Source organism: Echinops telfairi, unplaced genomic scaffold (assembly GCF_000313985.2).
Source record: "Echinops telfairi isolate 266 unplaced genomic scaffold, ASM31398v2 ScPeMD7_443;HRSCAF=831, whole genome shotgun sequence".
NCBI lineage: Eukaryota > Metazoa > Chordata > Mammalia > Afrosoricida > Tenrecidae > Echinops > Echinops telfairi.
In genome coordinates, this window is record NW_022104341.1 from 63,695,359 (window position 1) to 63,719,289 (window position 23,931).

Here is a 23,931-nt window from a genome sequence, read left to right on the forward strand (position 1 = left end):
TTTGTGTGTGGGTGGGTGGGTGGGTGGCGGGGAGGAAGCATTTAGGAACTAGAGGAAAGTTGTATGTTTTATAGTTGCTACACTGCACCCTGACTGGCTTGTCTCCTCCCCACGACCCTTCTGTACAGGGCATCTTAATCAGAAGCCATGGTCCTGTGGACAACATATCTGTGCCTCAATGATGTCTTCCCAACTATCTTTCACACAGTGTGAAATGCAGACACTATACTGAGTGGCAGTGCATGCCCGGTATTGCCTAAATGCACCTCTCTTCTTGAGATCAGCTCTTCCTGAGGGGTGACTGCCTTAACTGACACCTGGCGAGCCTCAGTGGTAGATGACCGCACCCTGAAGGAACTTGAGGGATCCTGTCCTTATTCTACCAGGCAATAAGGGTCTGGGTGGATTGATCCTGGAGCTCTATCGTAATATGGCATTTGAATTTTTGTGAAGGCCTTGTTCAATCAGTCAGAAATAGCAGAACTTTAGAAATCACCCCACTACTTTGTGTTAGGCTGTATCTTTTGGTGCTAATCAGCATCAATCCCTACAACTCTTGAGAAAGAGCCCACTTGCATTTCTTTACCTTTTCCCAACAATGCTGAGCCCCAGTCCTCGGCCAGTCTTCTTCTGCAGGTCCACCGGAAAGATGTCCAAGTTTTCCTCCTCTCTGTAGTGGGCCTCATCGCGATACACCACCAGCCGCACCTTCTGTGGGGTCTGCCTCAGGGCTGTGATGGCCTCCTCATGGCTGGCACTCCGTAAGTCAACCCCATTAACCTGCAACGATGGGCATGAGTGAGGAACTGCTGCCAGAGCTCCTGGATCCAACAGTGAAAATCTTAAGGAATCCCCAGCCATTCCACAGGTGTACAGACAGCACCCCCGAGCAGTGTCAGTTGCTGGTAATAAAGAAACAGATCCTTTCACTGCTCCCACCAATATAGGCATGGACAGTGGGTTAGTCCACTAGATAATGTAATTATACATTGCCGTGAGCTTAATAGGAGCTGTTCTATTAACACAAAGAAAGGGAGCGGGGCCTAACTGGCTCGTTGAGATCAGAAAAGACTCATCCTTAATGCCATCAAGTCAATGCTGACTCAGAGACTCTACAGGACAGGGTAGAACTGCTCCTGTGAGTTTTTAAGACTATAACACTCTATGGGAGTAGAAAGCCCCATCCTTCTCTCAAGGAGTGGCTGGTGGTTTCGAACTGCTGCCATTGAAATTATCAGTCCAACTTGTAACCACTATGCCATTAGGGCTCAAGATTAGAAAGGGTAACAAATATTTCCAGTATTAGATTCCATTTGCTTACTAGATTTTACATCCTCATGAATTGTGAACCTCACAATGATTTCATCTGGGCTACCCTCTGTAGCCAGCACCAATGGCCTGAAGCTCTCTCATTTGACTCTGATGGGACCAAGCAGTAGGGACCAGGCATTAGATGGCATGTGGCATTGCCAACAGCCAGGGCAAAGGCTAAAGCTCTGCTTTTTTTTTTCCATCTCATGAATTTGGAAAGGCCATGTACCTTCTCTGAGATGGTTTCCTTCTCTGTGACATATACATCACAGTCAACATATATGTTGACATATACATACATATCAGTTGGCAAATTTAATGTTTATGTAACGCTTATATGCTTGCCCTTTGTGAAACAGCTACTCACTCAATCATTATTAACCCTCTGAAATAGGTACTGTTGTTATAACTGTTCAACAGATGAAGAAACCGAGGCATGCTGAGATGAAAGGACACAGCCAAGGCTGCACTGCTTAGAGAAGAGTCAAGATTTGAGCCCAGGTCATCTGTTTCCATACTTAGTCCCTATATTATGCTGCCTCACAACTTATCTTAGACAGGCCTACTGGACCCCACGGCCCAAAGAAAGTCACATGTTGGTGGTGATTAGTGAATCGGCTATGAGGGAGAAATTCTCAGAGGAAGAGAGTCACTGAGTGATGAAATTGGCAAGGTCACAGCTGGGTGAAAAAAGGGCTTGGGTGGAGTGGACGGCAGAGCAGAAGATTTCCTCCCAGATTCACCGCGCCTCCTTGCTCTGGCCCTACCTCGTGTGCTCTGAGCATGTCAAGGCCGTCTCTGCCTCTTCTTCTTTCATCTCTACAAAGAAGGACTGGTCTTTCGGATTCTAGCATTCAAAAGACTGCGATGGTTACGGAGAAGGGAGAAACGTCAATGAAACCTTCTCGAACCTGACTTTATGAGCCAAGAAAACGTGAAAGTCCGATTTTCCAGCTCTTTTTATTCCCCTCTCTTTTTCCTTTTCTGGTCTACTCTTATGGGTTTGTGTATGCACCTAGATAATTATACCCAGAATAACAGTGGTTAAGAACTGAGGTTAAATTGGTGGTGATCCACGGCCAAGCTCAGATTGCTCCTTCCATTCACCCAGGGCCCCAGGAACTGACCTGCAGTCTACCTGTAGCAGGTTAAGTGACCTGTGACTAGGGGGCTCCTCCCCCCTGCACCGTTGCCTGAGACCCCTCCACCGTGCCCCCATCCACAGCGGAGCACTCCTGCCATGGCAGCCCCAGCTCTCCCCGCTCCTGCTGGCACCGCTCCTGACGGCATTGGTTTAGTAATTCCCTAGCGTCGCAGGCCCACGGGAGCAGTGGGGAGTGCATCCTTGGACCAAAGAGCCTACATTCCCCACACTTTAGCCTGGCTCCAGAGCCCAGGGGATAAGCGACCCGAATCCAAGGGCTTCCCAGTCCACATCGGCCACACTGTCTCAAACCCCGTCGCATCCAACACCTGCTGATTGGGCCCCCTCAGCCTTTTCGTTACACACAGGGCTCCTCCACTCCCACCACCCACAGTAGCAGCGGCCTGTCCCAAACCAGTGCAATGCTCCCTGCCCCAGATGTGGCAGCTGCCCCTACTAACGGCAGGCACCTACACCCTGCGGAGGCTCTCCCCAGACACCTGCACCAGGGAAGTGGGTTTTTTTCGCCTTTGATCAGCAGCCCCTCCTGTGCCAGCATGGCTCCCCTACCTTTGCCTTCTATTAGGCATCTTTAAAAAAATTAAAATATTAAATAAGAAAAAAGGGTGCTAATTGTGGCCTGACAGCCCAGTTCAAAGCAGCCTAGGGGCATATATACAGGCTCCAGCCTGACTCCAGTCACTGAAACTCCTCACCACTGTTGACCACTGAATCATTGTGGAATCCTGCCTACATGGCAGTCTGAGCCACCTCTATAGTAGGCCACAGACAGCTCCCTGAAAGCATCCTTATCAGTAACACAGAGAAAGAGCTCAGGCCCCCCTGGGCTCCCAGAAACATGGCGCCTATCTCCACAAAGGGGTCAAGGAAACAGCATCAAACTGCATCACTTCTCAACCAAAAAAAACCCAGAGAGACAAAAACAAAAGCAGAGTTAAGGACACTCATAGAATAATCAGACATGGATCTGCCACAAAGAAGAACTCTTCAGAAGGGTGCTTGCAGTTATACAGGAGTTGAGGGAAGCAATGCAGAATAAGGATGCGATGATAGAGGACATGAAATCCACAATTGGAGGGATGAATTCCACGATAGAGGGGAAGAAGTCTGTGCACCAAAGGGAAATACAGGTGCTGACAGATGAGGTAGCAGAAGCCACACACAAAATCACAAAATTTATGATTAGACTAGAGGAGGCAGAGAACTGAATTAGCGATCTCAAAGACACTCAGGCAGAGCTCAGCAAATGAGAAAGACAGTCAGATAGGATAATAAAAGAGGTAGAAGATAACCTGAGATCAACGATAGATGGATGCTATGAAGAGGAAAAATATTTGAGTAATTTGGTTTACTGAAGCAGGACACTACGAACAAGTCAACAGATAAAATAGGAAGGGAATTTCAGGAAGCAAACTTTCCCACCTTAATGAGTGAGAATCAGACACTCATAAAGGAAGCAGAGAGGACACCAACTAGGCTAAACCCGAGGAAGAACTCACCAAAGCACATAACAGTTAAAATATCCAACTTCAAGGAAAAAGAGAAAATTTTAAGAGCAGCAAGAAAAAGAAAGACGGTCACATACAAAGGAGCTCAGGTAAGAATATGCTCAGACCTATCAGCAGGAACCATGAAGAGGAAGTGAGAGTGGAGCAACATCTTCCAAAAGCTGAAAGAAAAAATGCCTGCCCAAGAATCCCCTCCCCTGCCAAACCATCCATTAAGATAGATGGGGAGATATGGGTCTTCCGGGACAAAGAAAAAAATCAAAGAGTAAGCTGCAAGACACCCAACCCTGTGGAAGATACTGGCCGACTCACTATGGTCAGAGGACCAACATCCACGAGCAGGAGACCACCATATAGCCCAACTCCATCCAGAAGCCAATGTGCAGACAACAATGACCAAGACAATGGGGCCTCAGAGGGAAAAGAGGACAAGAATAACGCACACTGATATGGAGGGAGACAGGAAAACACCCACAACACAAGGCACGGGATGACATCAATGAATCAACAGATTGTGTGGATCCAATTCATACATTAAAAGAAAAAGGCTAGAAGACTGGCTCAGAAAATATACCCCAAAATCTGTTGCCTACAAGAGACACATCTTAAGTGCACAGACAAAAATAAACTATGAATAAAAGGCTGTTGGAAAGTATACCAGGCAAACAACAAGTTAAAAAAAGCAGGGGTGGCAATCCTAATCTCTGACAAAATTGACCTCAATGTTCAAACCATAAAAAGAGACAAGGAGGGGCACTATATAATGCTCAAAGGACCAGTAAACTAGGAACCAGCAAGCATATTGAATATTTACACTCTAAACAATGAACCGGCAAAATTCGTCAAACAAACTTCAAAAGATGAAAAAAGAAATCAGATTTGACAATCACAGTTGGTGACTTTAATACACTGCTATCAGAGAAAGATCATTGGGAAAGCAGCTCAGCAAGAAGGCTCTGAGCTAAACAATTAGGCAACTGGACCTGGTAGACATTTATAGAGCTTTCCATCCAAATGCAAAAAAATTCATATTCTTCCTAACCCAACATAGCTCATTTTTGAGAATAGACCACATGCTGGGACACAAGTCGAGCCTGAGTAAATTCAAACACATAGAGATTATTCAGACGTCTTTCTTAGATCACTATGCCTAAAAGCTGGAGGTTAATAAAAGGGCAACTAGATAAGTAAGGGCAAACAATTGGAGGATGAACAATGATCATCTGCGACATGAATGGGTATTGGCCCAGATTAGAGAGGAAGTTTCTAGAAACTAATGAGAACGAGAATACAACATATCAAAAATCATGGGATATTGCAAAGGCAGTTATCAGAGGTAGCTTGATAGCAATATATGCATATATGAAAAAAGAAGGGAGGCTTGTGACTGATACCTTACCACAAAACTTCCAGCAATTATAACACAGTCAACAGAACAACCTCTCCAATAGCAAAAGAAAAGAAATAATAAAAAATCAGGGCAGAGTTAAACCAGTGGGAAGACAAAGAACAAAGATTAATGCAGCAAAAAGCTGGTTCTATGAAAGGATCAACAGAATTGACAGACTGCTGGTGAACCTAGCCAAGGAAAGGAAGGAGCAAATATCAATATCCAGGATGAGGGATGAAAGTGGGGAAATCACAGCAAACCCCAATGAGATTAAAATGATAACCACAAAGTACTATGAAGGACTGTATTCTAATGAATTAAAAGATGTGGAAGACATGGATAAATACTTAGAAAAACAGTCCCTCCTAGATTAGCCCAGACAGAGGCCAAGAACCTCAACAAACCCATATCAAAAGAAGATATAGATATGGTTATCAAGACGCTATCAACAAAAAAAGCCCCTGGACCAGAATTCCCACAGGGGAATTCCACCAATCATTCAGGGAAGAGTTGACATCGATCCTCTATAAAGTATTCCAGAGCATAGATAAGGATGGCAAACTCCCAAACTCATTCTACAAAGCCAGTATAACTTTGATACCCAAACAGGGCAAGGATTCCACAGGTATAGAGAACTACAGACTGACATCTCTAATGAAAATAGATGCAAAAATCCTTAACAAAATATTGGTTAATAAAATACAAAGGTATATGTTCCATATAAAACATATCATCCACTATGGTCATGTAGGATTCATCCCAGGGAGGCAGGGAGGGCTTAAAAGACACTTATCTCACAATATACAGGTGGAGGCACATGCAGTCGGGTGGAGGTCAGACCAAACCCAAGGAGGTACATGTGAATTCAACATAAAGAAGGGGGGAGGAGAGAGAAAAGTGGGGGGTGGGGGGGTGGGGAGGGGGAGAGAAACTGAGCTGATGGCATGGGGGCAACAGGGCACTAACCCACCCAGGGGGAGAGTATTGGTTATGTCTCCACAGAATTGGGCGTGTGCATACAGACCCCACCATGGGGCACCAAACCAGGAGGACAATGTAACCACGCGGAAGACTGCATGAAAAGATTGGGCTACAGGGCCAGCCCCAACCAGAGCCAATCTGACCACTCCCTGCCCCTAGAAATATGTGCAACAGAGAACACTAAACCTTCAGGTGGGGAAAGGAGCTGACTTACTGTGCCCACACGGAAGCAAATGAAGAAGAAAAAAGAGAACGGGACAGTCGGCCTACACTCCGTATGGACACACCAATCACGGAGGACGATGTCCCTGCACGGAGCTGCTAAGGCACAGAGAAGACTGTAGGGCTGCCAACCACTCAAGATATGTTGTCCCCTAACTGGAGCGTACTGTGACAGAGGACAATAATGGGGACACAGAGTGGGGAGAGAATGTGGCCTGAATCCCCCGCAGCGGGACAAACCAAGAAGGGAGCATAACAGATCAGCGATTGTTGCAAAGCCAATCTACAAAGCCCCTAAAGAGCCCCCAAATAGACTTCCGGCTAGGAGGGGAAGCCCCCGGAACACTCCAGGGCCAAGGGGTAGTAGAGATTCATAAAGGCCTTTATTTTTTTCAACCTTTTGTATTCTTATTGTTTGAACTAGGACATGGGAAACAAGCGCGGGGAGATAGAAACAGGGCCAAGGGCCCCGGAGGGTCTTGCTGGGGAGAAGGTTCCGGTGCGGGCGTGGAGGAGTGGGGTGAGCAAACAATGCCATAGACAGGGGAACAACCAGGTAATTAAAACAACCAGGTTGTAGAGATCCTATAGGTATTAGAGCAACACCAATGTAGCTGAGAGGAAATACTAAGAGGTGGAAGAAGGGGGAATGTGACGGTGGGGCAGGAAGAGGCAAAAGGAAACAGAAGAAGGTTCTAGGAAGCAAAACTATAGATAGAGGTTATTAACAGAGGTGTGTACTTATGTAAATACATTAATCTATAAAAATAGGTATTGACCTATGTACATATATTTATAAGGCAATACACTGAGGCTGCAGACTGGCCTTGGGCCTCAGTTCATACCCTCCCTCAATACAAGAACACTTTCTTCTAACAAAATGGCATTTTGTGATGCTCCCTACAATCCCCCCAGACAATCGCTGAAGACAAAATGGATGCTGTGTTAGACAGGGTTCTCTAGAGAGATAAAACCAAATTGCTGATAATTTAATATATTTATTTATAAAGATAATTAGATATATAACAAGAAATGAACTGTTAAATCATATACAGATAAATATATAATACAAGAAATAAACGGTTAAATCATAAAGCACGACAAATGGCTCAGTACAACTCATGTCCGTGAGAGTTGTGAGAGACTAGCAGTCCTTCAAGTCTAGTCTGCTGCCAGATCTTCCTCTCTATATAGAGAGAGCTAGGCTATGTCAGCACAGCAGCCAATCACAAGGCAGGTCACCAACTGCCAGTCCCCAGCTCCAGAGATGTCTTAAAGGCACCTCAACTTACAGCGACACAGTCCACAGGCTAGGTGTCCCACAGGTAGTGTAGCCTTTAAATTGAGGCACAGAACAAGCAAGGCAGCCACACACTGGTCTGATGATCAAAGAGCAAGAGACAAGAAAGGCGAGGCTCACCAAGCCATTTATCTCTCTGCCCTTCAGTTAATCCCACTTGTGTTTATCAGCCAGGCTGGCACAATAAACTATCTCAGGTGCATAAGCAAATGTGGTGATGGTGTCCGGCTGTTAAAAGATATAGTGTCTGGGGCCTTAAAAGCTTAAAGTTAAACAAGCAGCCATCCAATAATGAAGCAACAAGCCCACATGGAAGAAGCACACCAGCTGGTGCAATAATGAGGTGTCATTGGGACTGGGTAAGAGGCATCAGAAGATTTCTAAAAACAAACAAACAAAAACACATTGGTGAGAATGAGGGGGTCGGAGTGGAGACCCAAAGCCCATCTGTGGACAATGGAACATCCCCCCATAGAGGGGTTGCAGGGAAGGTATGAGTCAATCAGGGTACAATAGAGCACTGATGGATCACGTAATATACCTCTGATCCCTGGAGGCCTCCACATTCCCCATTATCATGACCTCAGTGTTGCTTCCCACTCTGGACTAGACGGAAGCATGTACATAGGTATAGGCCAGAGATAAAGCTCACAACACACGGTACCCAGAAACAGGAACGGGAATAGCGATACCAAAGAGATAGGGAGAAGGGGTGGGAAAGGTGGGGAGAAAGCGTGTACGGATCACAATGAATGGTATATAAGGTAGTTAGTTTATTTGTGCCAACCTGGCTGATAAACACATGTGGGGTTAATTGAAGGGCTGAGGGATAAATGGCTTGGTGAGCCTCTCCTTTCGAGTTTTCAGGTTTTTTGCTTTGTGATGGTTGGACCAGGGTGCAGCTGCCTTAGCCAGTTCCCTCCTTCAGCTGGCAAGGCTCACTTCCTGCAAGACATCCCCAAGGAGAAGCCACATGGACCTACCCCGATGCAGCCCTGGGTGCTGGAGCAACCATGTGGAGAGCCCTGCCAGTGCTGAGATGCTTACATGCTCAGTGATTCCGCTTTCCTCCTGTAGTCGGCATCATTGCATGTGCTTTGTGAGATGGAGGAGGAATTTGTGGATTGGTGTTGGACATATGGGTTAATGTTGGACTTGTGGGCTTGGGCATAACTGGGTTGGGATGTTTTCGTGATGTGCACTTACCCTTTATATAAAACTCTCTCTTATACATATGAGTTTCTGTGGATTTGTTTCTCTAAAGTACGCAGCATATAACCACACACCCCCAGCCAGGGGCAAGAACAACAGCAACCAGAGGGGAAGGGAGACAGCAGTCGGTGTGACATATGAAAATAATATCAATCTATAATCTATCAAGGGGCCATGAGGAGGAGGGGGGTAGGGAAAAAACGAGGAGCTGATCCCAAGGGCTCGGTAGAAAGTAAATGTCTAGGAAAGAGCAATGACAATATATGTACAAATATGTCAGATACAATTGATGTATGGATTGTAACAAGAATTGTAAGAGCCCCTAATACAATGATCTTAAAAGACAAAACAAAAACATGGGTTCTGGGGACAGCTGGACCTTGGTTGTAGTACAAATTCCAACACGTCGTCTAAGGAAACCTGGTGTAAATTACCTAAGCAACCCTTCAGTTATGTCAGCTGTGAATTGCTGCTGATTAAAACAATGATCAAAGCTACTTGGGGTTTTGTAGACTGATTGAAATAAATCCTGTAAACATTCTGTACAGGGCGTGGAGCACAGTCAAAAGCTCAATTGAAGTGAGAAGCTGGCATTTCACAAGGAACCGAAGAAAGTGGAGCTAGTCTTGTTTCTCTGTGTGGGTACCCACTCTACTTCATGCTCATGAAAGCACTCTCATTGTCAGGAAAACAGTCACCATAAACGTGGTCTAGGCCGATTCGTTTCCTGTACTCCAATAGGTGGCACACAAGACCACTCACTCAATGCAAAGACAAGTTACTTCCAAGGGGGGGAAAAGTTACCTCTGCAGTTTGAAGGTGAACTCTCTATGCCTCTAAATAACTCCCCCCCACCTCTAAATAACTTTTAAATAGACCTTGACTAAATCAGAAGACTGGAACAAGTATATTTTAAATTAAAAGCACTGCCAGTAACCTTAGCATTACAAAAGCGATTTTGACTGAATTTCAGCACGGGGTCCTGCTCCACGCTCAGTTTCCATTTGCTCCTCTGCATACAGAGGCTCCACTAAGGGTTACCAAGATCATGAGAGAATCGCCACTGGGGGGCTCCACGATTGTGGGGTGATGTATTATTTAAGTGCCGTCTAGAAGCTCCATATGCATTATTTAGAACATCGATTATCAAGCAGTGGGGAGGACATAGTAGAGGTGTTTAGTGGGTGAGCTGCTACTTTAGAACCCAAAGACAACGAAGTCAGGGCAGTATTTCTTCGTTATTTCAAGCCACAGGGAAAATCAAGCATGAGTCTTCTAGTCATTCTGCTCCTACGTGTACCAAAATCGAGGGATGGTAGAAGGAGTCGGAATCAATATGACAAAGAGAATCAGAAAGAAGACTCAGTCCACGCTAATCATTTATTCATATGCTGAAAATTCTCTGATGCTATATCTTAAAGCAAAATCTGGCTTTTCCTCATTTTAACATGAGCCTGGAATGAGCACCATGGGGGCCCAGCTTGTAGCATGCAGTTGTGCTTCCTCAGTGGAACAAACTCCGATCTCTGGAAAAAGATGTCAGGGTGCCTTGTTTCCTGATCTCAAATGCCCCTGAAAGCTGGCTGGCCTTCTTGTAAGGGCCACCTTTAGGACACAGGTTAAGCATCTGCAAACACTGGCCACACGGGAACAAGTCTAACTGTGGGGTCTAAGGCCAGTTAGAAAGCACATGTGTTACCTGACCAAACTAGGAGCTAAATTGCTCACACACACACCATATAATAATTCTGTAAAGAGTTCACGTGACCTTTCAAATTCTCCTTCCACTTGAAAGCAATTTGCTCTCTGTGCTAATCTGAGTATGCACTTGCACAGCAATGTACTTTATGGAGGAGAGCAGGCTAGCCGAGGGTTGGTTTATCAATACAAACAGATTTTGTTTTTCTTTAAAAATATTTATGGAAATATAGGTTATTAAATCTGCACATATTGAAAGTGTCTAATTCGATAGGTGTTAAAATATGTGAATTATAGCTGTGAAACTAACACCACAATCAAAGGTCATGAACATATGAGATTTAGGTTCAAGTGGCCAGAGTTACCCAAAGTGGGTGATCCGGTCCCCTGGGGGGTACTGAAAAAGCAGATACGTACACTTTATCTTGGATTATGGTATTAAGTGTGAGCGTCTTTAATTGCCAGGAGGCCCTGAGTAATTTTTTTCCCTGAAAAGTGGGACAGGAAGCCAAATAAGTTTGGGGACCCATAATATTGAGTTATTGTGAACTCACTATCCATGTGAGTGTCAAGGTATATATGCATCTGTATGTTTTGACAGTTTAATCTATTTTTCATTTATAAAGCCAATTATGATATTATCAGTTGATTAGAAAATCTGGGGAAGACAGCAACAACACAAAAGCAGAACCCAAACCCAAATCCCTAACTACCAAAGAACAGTGTTTTAAGGAAAACAGTTCTGCCAATTCCCAGAGAAGCTTACTTATTTTCCTAACCTCATACACTGTACCTTAATGAATGCCCTGGGAATTTGTCTTAAGCCCATGATAAAGCACTCTTAAGACCTGCAGGAGAAATCCTGTAACTTGCCCTGAATTTAATTCGCAGGCAACCTGACCTCTCCTTTAACTCCTTCTCGTCTGTATTTTCTGGCCTTAATGACATCTCTGGTTTTATCCTGGGAGGCAGAAAGTTGCCGCCACAGGGAAAAGTGAAAGTCTATGATGTCATTGCTAACAAGCTGCATGAAAGCTGTGAAGCAGAATGCACACGCACACCATAAAATGTTAACTATTCAATTAAATCCATCCAACGAAAGAAATAAACGTTGCCTAAAGGTCTCACACCATAGGAAAAGCTCTTTAGGTCCACCCACCAGAACGCCTGGCGTCGGCTTTCCGTTCACCCCTTCCCTAGTGCAGACACGGCACGCCTCGGCACTTTCTAAAAAGGTTTTCACGCCATGGCTAAATGAGAGTCAATCTGAAAGAGTCACGTTCGAGCCTTCCACTTTTTAATCACGACCACACGCGACCTTAAGCGAGAAGGGCTGACATTTGTCATCAACTTGAAAATATCGGCGGTGGGGCCTGGACCTCCATTTGATGTAAATATTCATTAGGGTCAAGAAAATAATTCTTGAAACTTCAGTGAATGTCTTAAACATCAGGTGTCTGTGCTTGTTTATGTGTGCAGGTATAAATGTGTTTTAGGAGGAAACTCAGGAAGGCAATGATGGAGATGTGAAAAGATCAAACAGTAACATTACACAGTCTCATTTGATAGTTCAATGGAAAACTGTAAGTTTTCATTTGTACTTTCATTAAAAAAAGGTATTGGGTTAATAATTTGTCAGGGTTCTCAACCAGGAAGTTGCTCAACATACACCGAAGAAGAAGAATATGGTGCACATTTTGTAAAATGAGAGAGAAATAAAATGAGAATATAGTTGAGCAGAAGAGACTTAATAGATAATCTGACTTTGTGGCTTACAGTCAGCAAAAGATTGGCATTCACTAAAATACTGAAGGAAGTTCAAAATCACATACCTCTAATATCTGGTCACCCGCCCAAAGTCTCCCATCCCGGGCTGCTGCTCCTTCTTCGTAGACTTCATGTATAACGATGGCGTCCTAGACAAAACAAAGGCATCCAAATCTTCAACAAGCACAGTATTTCTTTGAACAGATAGCCGAGCAACAGGTAGCAAAAAGTCATTGCAATTTGTTAAGAATCTTATATCAGACATATGGAAACATATGATACACAGCTACGATCTGTCAGAGCTACAATGAATCTTTACTGTTATTCCATCCCTGTGGAACTGGCTCTGCCCAATATTTCACGTGAAACTTCCTTCACAGGTTTCACAGCAGTCCTGAGTGCTGCTGCTGTCAATGAACTCGAAACGAACCATGTGTCATTCTTACTTACATTTTATGGCATAGTTTGAAACATGGTTTCAAGTATTTATTGGTAGTCAAGGATTTGGCATAGATGTGTGGCAAGATGAAAGGTTGTTTTGTTTTGTTTTTAAACTTGGGCAATGAAAGACAAGAACTTAATGGAATCAACTGGTTTTAGGGGGCAGAGCCTAGCATAGAGCAAATGGCCATTTGTTCGAACCCCAATTTTGCCAGTGTTTGTTCCTGGGGAAGTAAATCCCTCTGAACTCAGCACTGTGTGCCGCTCCATCAAGACAACAATATCACATTTCTAATACAGGTGACTATCATTGGAGGCAATGAATAGAGAAAAACAATCAAGTAGTTTGTTATCTCTTTAAATGAATAACCTTAAAACGGTATCCTCGTAAAAAGCATGTACTAGAGTGCACCCAAAATGCCTGTCTCCCTCCCAGACTCGCAACCATCATCTTGTTTCCAAGAACCCGCCCGGGAGTTTTATATTTACAAACCTAAATGTTTTACAGAGTTAAGATTATTACATAGGTAAGAGTATTTTTTAAAGGTTAAGCGTTTTGTCCACACTATTTTCGCCTCTTCTCTCTCATGTGGATCTTGGTAGTCAAGCTTTGAAATTGCTTGCCTCAAAAGATGAGGCACAAAGAGTGATAGTCTCAGAGTTATAGTCTCAGAAGCCCACGGGAGCAATTCTACGGTCCAGGAGGGTCGCTATGAGTCAGCATCGCCGGCAGGTGGAGTAGTGAAAAAACGGAAGCAACCAACACCTGTGGGATATAAAGAGGCTTCTCCCTAGCTTGTCTCCCCCAATATATGTCAGACCTGGGACACTGCTTGCAACTCAGGGTAAATGAGTGTCAAGTTATCTCCCTGAAGGCATCAGCCATCCAGAGCAAGCAGACCCTATTGTCTGTCCGCCATAGGTGGGGCTCACCCCCTGCCGTTAAGGACAGTGGATTACTTTCCTGATGGAGAGCTGAGAACAGGTCAAACCAACACAGTGACACCCAAGGTTAGCTGCCATCCTGAAGCTAGGATCCTCCCATCTTGTCACATGTGTACCCCTAATCCCTCCTCTTCCTATTGTGTTTACCTCTAGATCGCCCCCCCACCCCTCATTGCTGTATTGCCTCTGGTACACCCCTTCCTGTGACATTACCTGTAATCAGGGGGCTTACACACCCCCAAGTATATAAGCCTTGTTTAGAAATAAAGCTCTCTCTCCTGCGGTCCTCCTTCCCTCTCCCTCCTTCCCCACTCCCTCTCTCTCCTGCCGTCGCCTTCTCCCGCATCCCCACGTGGACCACCAAGCAGGGCTGAGGTGAGCATGCTACCATGAGATGCGTCTGACTCTTTATGTTACTCTCTCTCCTAGCTTCTATGACTTTACTATGATCTTTATATATCATAACCATACAATTGCACCTACTGAACCCGTCATAGTGTTAGGGGCTGGTCTCCTCTCACACCAACACCGAATGGCTCACTCTCTTCTTTATAAAGCTGAAGGACACGGAAAGACTTAGATGGAATGGGTCTCGTAGGCATGCTGCAGGGCTGCTAGGAATGGATACGAGATTTTCAGTGAAGATGGGAAACAGATACCGTGGGTTGCACAGAGGTAAAAGATTTCAGCCCTAAATGGTCCGGCTTTCTTTCACCCCAAATCAAATAAATACATGCATGCCACGCATGCACACGCAAACCAGTCTGTTGATTCCACTTCTTGATAACACCACGTGTTGCAGAAAGAAATGCACGCATGGCATTTTTTTACCCATTCAGAAGCACATCACCAGGCCTTTCTTCTGAGGTACCACCGAGAGGGTTGGCAGCGGAGTTTGGGCTGAGTAGGTGAGTTGGTTTTGATTAGTGGGCTTAAGCTTCTGCATCACAGAGGGGCTTCGCTCCCTTCCTAGCACCATCTTCATAAACAAACACACAGCTTGCAACACAAGGCAGGCAATGGCCCAGAGGTGAGGGCTCTAGGCAGGGTGGATGTCCAGCTTCAAAGAAGTCTGTGTCCCAAGCATTGGAACTTTGCATTTGAAGAGACTGTGCTGGCTCGGCAAGGATGTGCTCAGTGGTGGTCAGGGTGGGTGGATGGCAAAGACCACCTGGGTCTTCGCAGTGTCTTGGTTTTTTGTTAAGAAACCAGAGCTCCAGGAGTTAAATGAGCCACAGCATGACTAGAACTGGACTATTTCTTAATCCAGAAGAAGAGTTAGAATTCGGTTGCCATTAAGTGCACAAAGAAATGAAACATTTCTTAAAAATATGTAAACCGCCCCCCAAAAACCATACAACCACCAAACCAAACTGGTTTCCTTGGGTGAGCTGGGGTGGGAGGGGTTCCTATGCAAACTCCAGTGTAGACAATCAACAACAACAAAAAAGGGAGACCTTTAACCAAATAAGCCACCTCGATTCCAAATGCCTTTCAATAGTAAGTTCTTCTATCACCACACAGCTCTGAAAACATAGTGTATGATGGCAATTGGAAAAGCAGCTCCGGAGAGCTAGAAAAGCTCCTTGATCCAGGTAATTTCCATTTCAGATCCTGGCCCGGCTATGGATTTTGGATGCTTCTTTGTGTAACTCTGACTTATGAAATTTCCAGGCCCAGGGAGTATTTACACTGCTAAGACTGCTTCTCGGAACTGTTTCAGGGGAGTGATTTTTCAGGAAACGTGATGGGTCAGTGGCTTGAAGTGATCCTAACAACACTCCTGAGAGCCCACTGAGGACTGTTCATGTTAAGGTCTGCAGGTAGCAATTAATGCAGACTCCTGGTATCGCTGGGGTTTGACGTTTTTCAAAACTTGGTCCCCAAACACCTCATCTTCACTGGACTGGCTCTGAATCTTGGGACATATAAAAATTAAACTGGTAATCTCTATTGCATCTGTTTAAAGGAATACCCCAGGGTGGTTTTTTTTTTTAAACCTCATAAAAGTGGTTCGTATCTGCAATGCAATGAATCACTTAATATGGCTTTTGTAGCCTTAGCCTTCATTATTCCCATTGCTTTTCTGATGGGTCTGGGTGAAGAGGTGGGGGAGGACACTGATTGAGTTATATGATTTGGCTGTAAGTGATGACTGGGTTAATTGCATTTGCCATCCTGATGGGTAAAATGAGTCATTGCAGAAGCAGGAAGGGGGCACTACCTCACCATCAGAAATAGAGAAGAGCCAAGAGTGGAGCATATCCTGTGGACCCCAAGATACCTGGAGGAGACAGCTCTGACACCAGAGGAGTGACAGAGGGGCAGCAGCAGCAGCAGCAGGACCAGGAGCCAGAACATGAGACAGAGTGGTGGACATTCCAGCCCACAGAGCGTGTAAAACTAAGCGCTTTAGTGTAGGAGGCTGGCTTGTGAGGTGGGGTGCCTCTGGGCACGTAATTGGGGAAGCTGGGCTTGCTGGCCCACCGAACTGGAGCTGAGTGCTTTTGGAGTGGCATGCCCTTTAGGAATTTATTAGCATCCTTGAAAGACCTTTGTAATATTGACCAAGCAGGACAGAGACCAAGCCAAGAGGCTGAGGGCCAGAGAGAGGCCTGCCTACGGACACAGCAGAGAAGAAACTGTCCTGATTGAACAACGGTATCAGGAGAATTTCTGACCTGAATTGTAACCTAGTCACTTCCCTAATAAACTCCGTGGTCATGATATTGTCAGTGGTCATTGCCATGAGTTATGGAACCCAGTCACAGAAGCAGAGTGGCCCAGGGGAACTCAGAAGTTGGTATCAGAAGAGGGTTCGAGAAGGATGGAGAGCGAAGGCATGTCTGACCTCTGCTTCCTAGCAATCAGCTTTGTGGTCCCTACACTGTTTGTCCTTAATCCAAAACCCCGAGATGCTTTTTGGATCCTCAATAAAGTATTGGTACATAAAGGAATATATCACTAAAAATATTACATTTTTAATTCAGTGCCAATGATATATTTTTGATCCACGTGTCTTATTGGATGAAAAATTCATTTATTTCTTTCCTTTTTTTTTTTTTTTTGCCTAACTGCTGTTGTTCTTGTCTGCCAGTACCAACAACTTCTAAAACTCTTCTATCTACCAAGTGATCTGTCCATCCTTTCCTTGTGGAGGGGCTGCTGTCTTACTGTGAGGAGATAAAGGAATAAGAGTGAGGCCTCTGAGACCGAACTTCCTTGAGCCAAATCCTGTCTATGATACTGCTGATCATAGGACTTGGGAAGATCTTTGATCTTCTTAACATGATTGAAATCATATTACCTACATACAAGGCTGATGTACTGTACCAACACACAGTAAGGGAGCAATAAACTATAGTTTTCATAACGCATCTAGGCTCATTTACTTAACAACTACGTGCCAAAGATGCTGCAGGCTTCCAATTTATGCCTTATAATTATCCTGACCACTCAGTACTCATTCACTATTTACAAACTCAATCCCATTTACAAACAGGCTCAGAAAGGTTCAGACCTGACCAAGTCTTGGTACCTTCCAAGTAGGAAAGATAGCATTGAAACTCGGGATGGTTCAGCCCCATAGCCAGAGCGCTGTTTTGAAGTCTTTCTTCTGTTCTGAATAGTTTATTTCTCCCTTGTGCAAAAGCTGGTTTGGGATTTTCCATATGGCCTCAGCTTTGTTAAGATATTGTCTCAACTCCACAGTAAAACCCTTGAGGCACGAGCTGATCGTTTAATGCGGGGGGGAACAGAAAGATGGCTTGTGGTAGTGGACGCTGGAGCCTGCGGCTTCATGAGGGGAGGAGCTATAGATTTCACTTGCTGGTGTGGATACAAGGTTAGCAAAAGCATCATGGGGAGGCCCTCTCTCAGCCCCTACACTGAATCCCTCGAATTCCATTTGCATCCTTGTCTCTCTCTTTCCTTCTTTTTATACTTTCAGTTGTTCCTCTGCCCCCATATTATTCATTGGATAATTTCTGTTAATAATGGCAGAGGGATGAGAATATTTTATAGATGGCCAAGATAGATATACAATAAAATACTAACAGTGCTCTGAAAGGTGTACAATTTTTCTCGGGATGACAGGAAGTTTAAGCACAATGTCCTGTTTGTTTACTGCGGAAGCCAAGAGACAAAAAGTCACCCATTTGGGTCGTCAACTCTAGAGCCAGGGATGCATTTCATCACAGGTGAGAATCTCTCAAATATTGGGTTTGCCTTGGTCGGAGGGTCAGACCAGATTTCAGAGACATGGAAAGAGCCTTCCCCTTAAAAGTTCTCCTTTAGCAGAAGATGCCTGAAACACCTCTAATCAGGAAAACTCCTTTATTGCACAATTACAGAGAATGTTGAAAACAAAGATTCCCAAGAAGAGATTGGCTAACAAATTCCTCATATTGTTAATGGCTTCGTCCCTAAGATAAGTAGTTATTTAAAAATAAAGATCATATGTGCACATGGCACTGCACTCAAAATCGTATACCTACATTGAGAAGAGAAGAAATTTTTTTCTTTGGTACCTGCCAGTCAGCCATGCAACTTCCCTGTGGGGAAGACAAAAGTTCCTTATGTATTTCAGGGAGATGTTTGAGGTGTCTGTATTTGAGAAGGAGGCAGTGGTGGTTCAGTGGGAGTCCCTGCGGGAGACCTGGCTTTGATTCTTGGCCAGTGCACCTCCTGTGCAGGCAATGGAAGCCTGGAGAGTACCGTGATGCCGAAATTTCAGCAACGCTTCCAGATTAAGACAGACTAGGACTAAAGGCCTGGTGATGCACTTCCAAAAACCAGACAATAGAAACCTTACATGTTGTAATGGTGTCATAACCAGTCATGGGTGGCACAGGACCAGGCAGTGTCTTGTCCTGTCATGCATGGGGTCACTGTGAGTTGGGGACCGTTGGACATTAGCTAACAACACCAATGGGAGCCCTGGTGGTGTAGTAAGCTACATGTTGGGCTGCTAACTACAAAGTCAGCAGTTTGAAACCACCAGCTGCTCCGAGAGAGAAAGATGAAAGATAAGGCTTTCTAGTCCAGCCTTAGAAAACCCACAGGGGCAGTTCTATCCATCTACAGAGTCACTCTGAGTTGGAATCAACTCGATGGCAGTGAGTGAGCAGCAAGACTCAATAAGATGTAGAAAACTAGTTTAACGAGCCCAGGTGGACCAGTGTTATGGGATGGGCTGCTAACCACAAGGCCAGCAGTTCAAAACCACCAGCATCTGCAAGGGTGAAAGACAGGACTTTCTACTCCCATAAAGAGTTACAGTATCAGAAACCTACAGGAGCATTCTACTCTTTTCCATAGACTTGCTATAAGTTGGAGTCAAATCAATGTCAGTGAGTTTTGGAACAATAACAATGTGTGAAAAGTACAAACGATTCCCAGTGTTTGATGATCATACTGTTTTATTTGCGTTAAATGGCCTTCTATATACCTCCGTTGTTTTAGGAAATCCTACTGGAGCCAGCCAAGTGCTACTTCTCTCACTCTCTCTCCTGATTAAGCTGTGACCACTCTATCACCTGCTATTGTAGAACTTATCAGAGGATTTCATCTGCACAAACACATGGATCTGCACCCAGTACCACCTCCCACTCTCAGTGGAACCCGCAAGGATGGCCACCGCTTCCAATTCCTCTTTGTATCCTGTGTGTATGCCCAGTGCACCGTGGCGACAATAGTGTTGACTAAGTAATCATCAAGAAACACCTTCTCAATGGAGCTCACACTGAAAACTATGCTCTCTATGGCTTAATTTTACGACAGGCGTGGTTTACTGAATGTGGATTCCCCTTTCTTCGATTTCTAACTGTATTGGTTAGAAATAGGAAAGGGAATGAAATTGACTCAGAAAGAGGAGATGGAGGGGGTCACCATGTCAAAATCTTACCTGAATCCAACCAAGCCTCCTGATGATCAAGTATGAATGACACACAGCCAAAACATCCATCAAAAATGGCTGTCAAGGCCATCCGAATGTCCTGAGGATTTACATGAGCTCAGAAAATACATTTAAAGGAACCAAGCACAAGGGACCTAATTATCATTGAGCCACCTCCAGGGACAGTGCAACTCTGCATCTCTGGAAATCCACCTGGCAACCTGCGTGGTGCACCCTTGGAAGGGATCAGTCACCAGGCACTTCCACTCATCAGTCACTGCTTTCTTAGGGTTCCAGCTGCCAACAGGTAGGTAAGGCCATCCATAAACACCCCAGTCACTGCTGGGCACAACAGACCCATGACACTAAAGAAGCCATGTGTTAGAACAATTAAGTCAAGGTCTCCTATGAACTGAAGGATATTAATAATCACCCTTTTGTGGGCGAACAACTTTAATAGATTCACATTCTTATGTTTTAGATTTCTAGCAATTCTGTGGGGTTTTTAAGCAAATATTTTTGGCCAAATCCTAGGTATGTACCTCGGATTATTAAAAAAGCTACGCTGTCTGTGGCTTCAGTTGACCAGAAGCATGTTTTACTTCGTTTGGGTGCCTCCGGAAGTCAGCCTGCTCTTCACCAGACTCACGAAAGCCCTGGCATCACTCTCCTTCCCCCGAACCCCAGGGTGCTTTTCACGACACTCTCCTTCCCCCGAACCCCAGGGTGCTTTTCACGTCACTCTCCTTCCCCCGAACCCCAGGGTGCTTTTCACGACAAACAAGTATCACACCAAGACTCCTTATTGGTGTAGAAAGCGTTTTTATCAATGATCCCAAAAGAGTATCATGTCCTAGCTCCCTGTTTTATGAGGAAAATCCTTTCTTGAAAGATTCAGGAGGGTGTAAAAAGAAGTTACAGGTATTACAAGGAAAACAGGCTCTTTGCTCCCCCTTCTGAAAAAACCCAGGGTCAGATCTGCAGCCATGAGGAGTAACACTACTTTTAAAACCATTTAATAGAATCCTTCTCCATATTGTCTCTGGTCAAATGTCATAAAGCAGACCTGTCTCAGAAACAGATCATTTGCTTTCTCAGGAAGCGGGTCAAAGCAACCGGAGGGGTGGGGGCAGCGAGAACACCATTGGGGCAGTGAAATCCCAGGCCAGTGCTGTGCACATGAAACCTACCCCCACCTCTACACCAAGAACATATGTTTAAGGATTAAGTTACAGAGCTGCGGTGTCTACTGCAGTTACAGAGTTTAAAAGAAAACGCTGGGTTGAAACTGTTAAGGTATATCTCTCTTTGAATAAAAATGACAGGCCCCAAATTGGATTTATATAAATTAAGGGACGAGTATCTTAGAACTTGATTTTTTTTCCATCCCAAATTAATCAGGATGAAACTCTTCATTAACCCTGCTTCCTTTTTACTTCTCATTGAGGATGTGATGTGAACAACATGCACAGTAGGGTGCAGAGGAAAGGACACAGAACTGGGAGTCAGAGGAATTAAATTTTCTGACAGCTCAGCTGCATAGCCATGAGTTCACTTTGTTCTTGATACTCATTATTATCAGTAAAGTGCGGAGTTAAACTACATGACTTCTAGGGCCATTCTAACTAGAAAATTCTGAGCCTCTATTAGCCTATAGATTGTATAGAGTGTAACTGAGACCCTCATTAAGTTGCTTACATTCTGCACTGGTCATAAGTCATCCTGCTGAATGGTGGGTCAGAAGCATACAATATCCCATTGCATCTCACTGCCACCAAGCTGTTTCTGATTCATAGCGACCCTCTAGGACAGAGTAGTCCTGCCCCTCTGGGTTTCTGAGACTCTGAATTTTACGGCAGCAGAAACCTAATCTTTCTTCTGTGGAGCAGCTGGTGGTTTTGAACTGCTGACCCTGTCGTTGTTGTTAGATGTTAGGTGCCCCTGAATTGGTTCTAACCCATAGCAACCCTATGCACAACAGAAGGAAATTCTTCCTGGTCCTACCCCACCCTCACAAGTTTTCCTATGCCCACTGTTGTAGCCACTGTTTTAATCCATCTTGTTAAGGGCCTTCCTCTCTTTTTCTCCCCTTCTGCTTCCCTGAGCATGAAGTCCTTGTGGAAACCTTGTCAATCACAGTAGACAACCCACTATACCACAGTAGATAACCCACTATACCATTAAGGCCCTTTCCAGAATCCCATAGGTGGAGAGATATCTAAACTAATTCTGGGCTTCAGTGGTGGGTAAAGTGGCATTGGTGGGCATCAGCAATCAGGCAGCTTTTTTTCATAATCTGTTATTTTTAGTTATCTTAAGCCTATGATCACTTAATTTACAAATTTGTGCCCATAAGCTATCTCCTCTACCTTATTCTTTCTAATGAGCTGCTAAAAGCACCAGTCACATAGACAGTAATTCAAGTTGAATGATGTATGAGTAACTTAAGAATGGAAACACAAAGTTCAGCTTGCTATCTCATCACGCTGACTTTTAAAAGCCTCTGACCTGAGATCCTCTATAAAATGTGAAGTGCTAAGTACTTTGAAATAATACACAAATAGCTTTTGTTAATTAAAAGACAGTATTGTGGATGGAAAATTTTAATTAGATCAACACATCTAAGAGCAAAAAAGATCAAGCGGCCATGGCTACCTTTCTCCTACACGCTTGCATTTTAACAGGCTCACGAGTACGAACTGAAACAGGTGCACCTTGCTCTGTTCTGTTCCATGAGGCAGTGTGGAGACTTCCCAGTATTCAAATGTATTCATAATATCTGATATATAAATCTAAATGTAAGATCAATCTATAGGGTATAAGATGCCATTCACCATCTTTGTGAAAACTTTAACGTTATCAAACCAACCTAGCCTCCAAAGTCCAATCACACCTTAGGGAAACGCAGTGAAAACACTTGCTGGAACAGACATTTCTATAAACAATTTAAACGTTTGATCAGAGTCATTTAACCACAGTCAATCTTTAAGACTGTCCAAACAAAATATTCTTATCAGTCATTCATTATCTCACTTCTGGTGTATGAGATCCATTTAAGTATGGTACATGTTAAAAAAGAGTCACAAGACATTCCTTTGTATAATAAATAAGGCAGTGGCCAACTCTTACTCATTAGTAGCTTTCTTAAGATAAGCTATCGAGTCTGCCCTTTCTCCCTTCTTAATGCCGGCAAAGATCATTTTGGTTCCGGGGATGCACTTCTTGGAATTCTTCAAATTCTCCATCCATGTGTCCTCTCCCCAGTGGTACCTTTGCTCTTACTGGAATCGGTGTAAGTGAATCCAGGGGGTTGCCCAGTCTTCTGCCCAAACAAACCATGTAGCTTTGGCCCAGTCTTGTGTTTGCCGCCCCTTCCCACAGTGTGGCACATCCGAACAAAAATCTTCTCACCCTCCTCTGTATCACCCATCGCGAATTCACGCTCTTGTTGCGCGCCACACGGCCATAACCTGTTGGTTCTCTTTGGGTGCCAAAGACCGCCGAGAAGCTCAGCAGCTTCAAACAGTTGGCAGCCAGAGTGTTGGCCAACTGAACACGGTGTTGCGTGCTAACTTCCTCAGCTGAAATTTGGGTTAGGCTCAGCGGGGCATTTGCAGTTGGAGGTGATCGAGGTAGTAATACAGACAAAGGCTATCTAGAACAGAGAGGCAGGATTCATGCTAGCAAAGGCAGCTAGCTGTCCACTGCCCTCACCGCAGTGGGCCAGTGGACCGATGCACTCTGCAATGGGAAACGTCAGACAGCATTTGCTCTGTACGGTGGGATGGGCTGCTATGCGTTTAGCTCAAAGTGTTAAAAGCTCTGACATTTTAAAGCCAATTGTAAAGGAAAAATGCACAGATGATTCAAGGCAAGCTGCTAATGCTCCCCATCTTCTGACTTCCCCTTTCTTTTGAGACCAGGGGCGTTTGGCATCACTGCATCAGTACACGAGAAGAAAGAGATTCGGAAGTCGGCTCTTTCAGTATCTCATAAGAACATGCATGTGCCGAGGCAGAATACACATTTACCATTTTCTAAGATGGGTTTCTCCCCTCACTTAATTTTAACAATTATCTAATCTGCATGATTATC

The 23,931-nt window shown here is 44.5% G+C and overlaps 1 protein-coding gene and 1 pseudogene across 4 annotated transcripts in view; both read right to left on the minus strand.

The window, feature by feature from the left end:
* Positions 1-23,931, minus strand: part of PATJ (PATJ crumbs cell polarity complex component) — a 399,766-nt gene that overhangs the window by 45,259 nt on the left and 330,576 nt on the right. For all 4 annotated transcript variants that reach the window (XM_045291780.1, XM_045291779.1, XM_045291778.1 and 1 more), the window contains 2 exons: positions 12,620-12,703; positions 587-780 (listed from right to left, as the gene is read on the minus strand). In XM_045291780.1, the coding sequence (XP_045147715.1) occupies positions 587-780; positions 12,620-12,703 (278 nt within the window). The remainder of the gene's footprint in view (positions 1-586; positions 781-12,619; positions 12,704-23,931) is intronic.
* On the minus strand, positions 22,962-23,266 carry LOC101654249 (annotated as a pseudogene).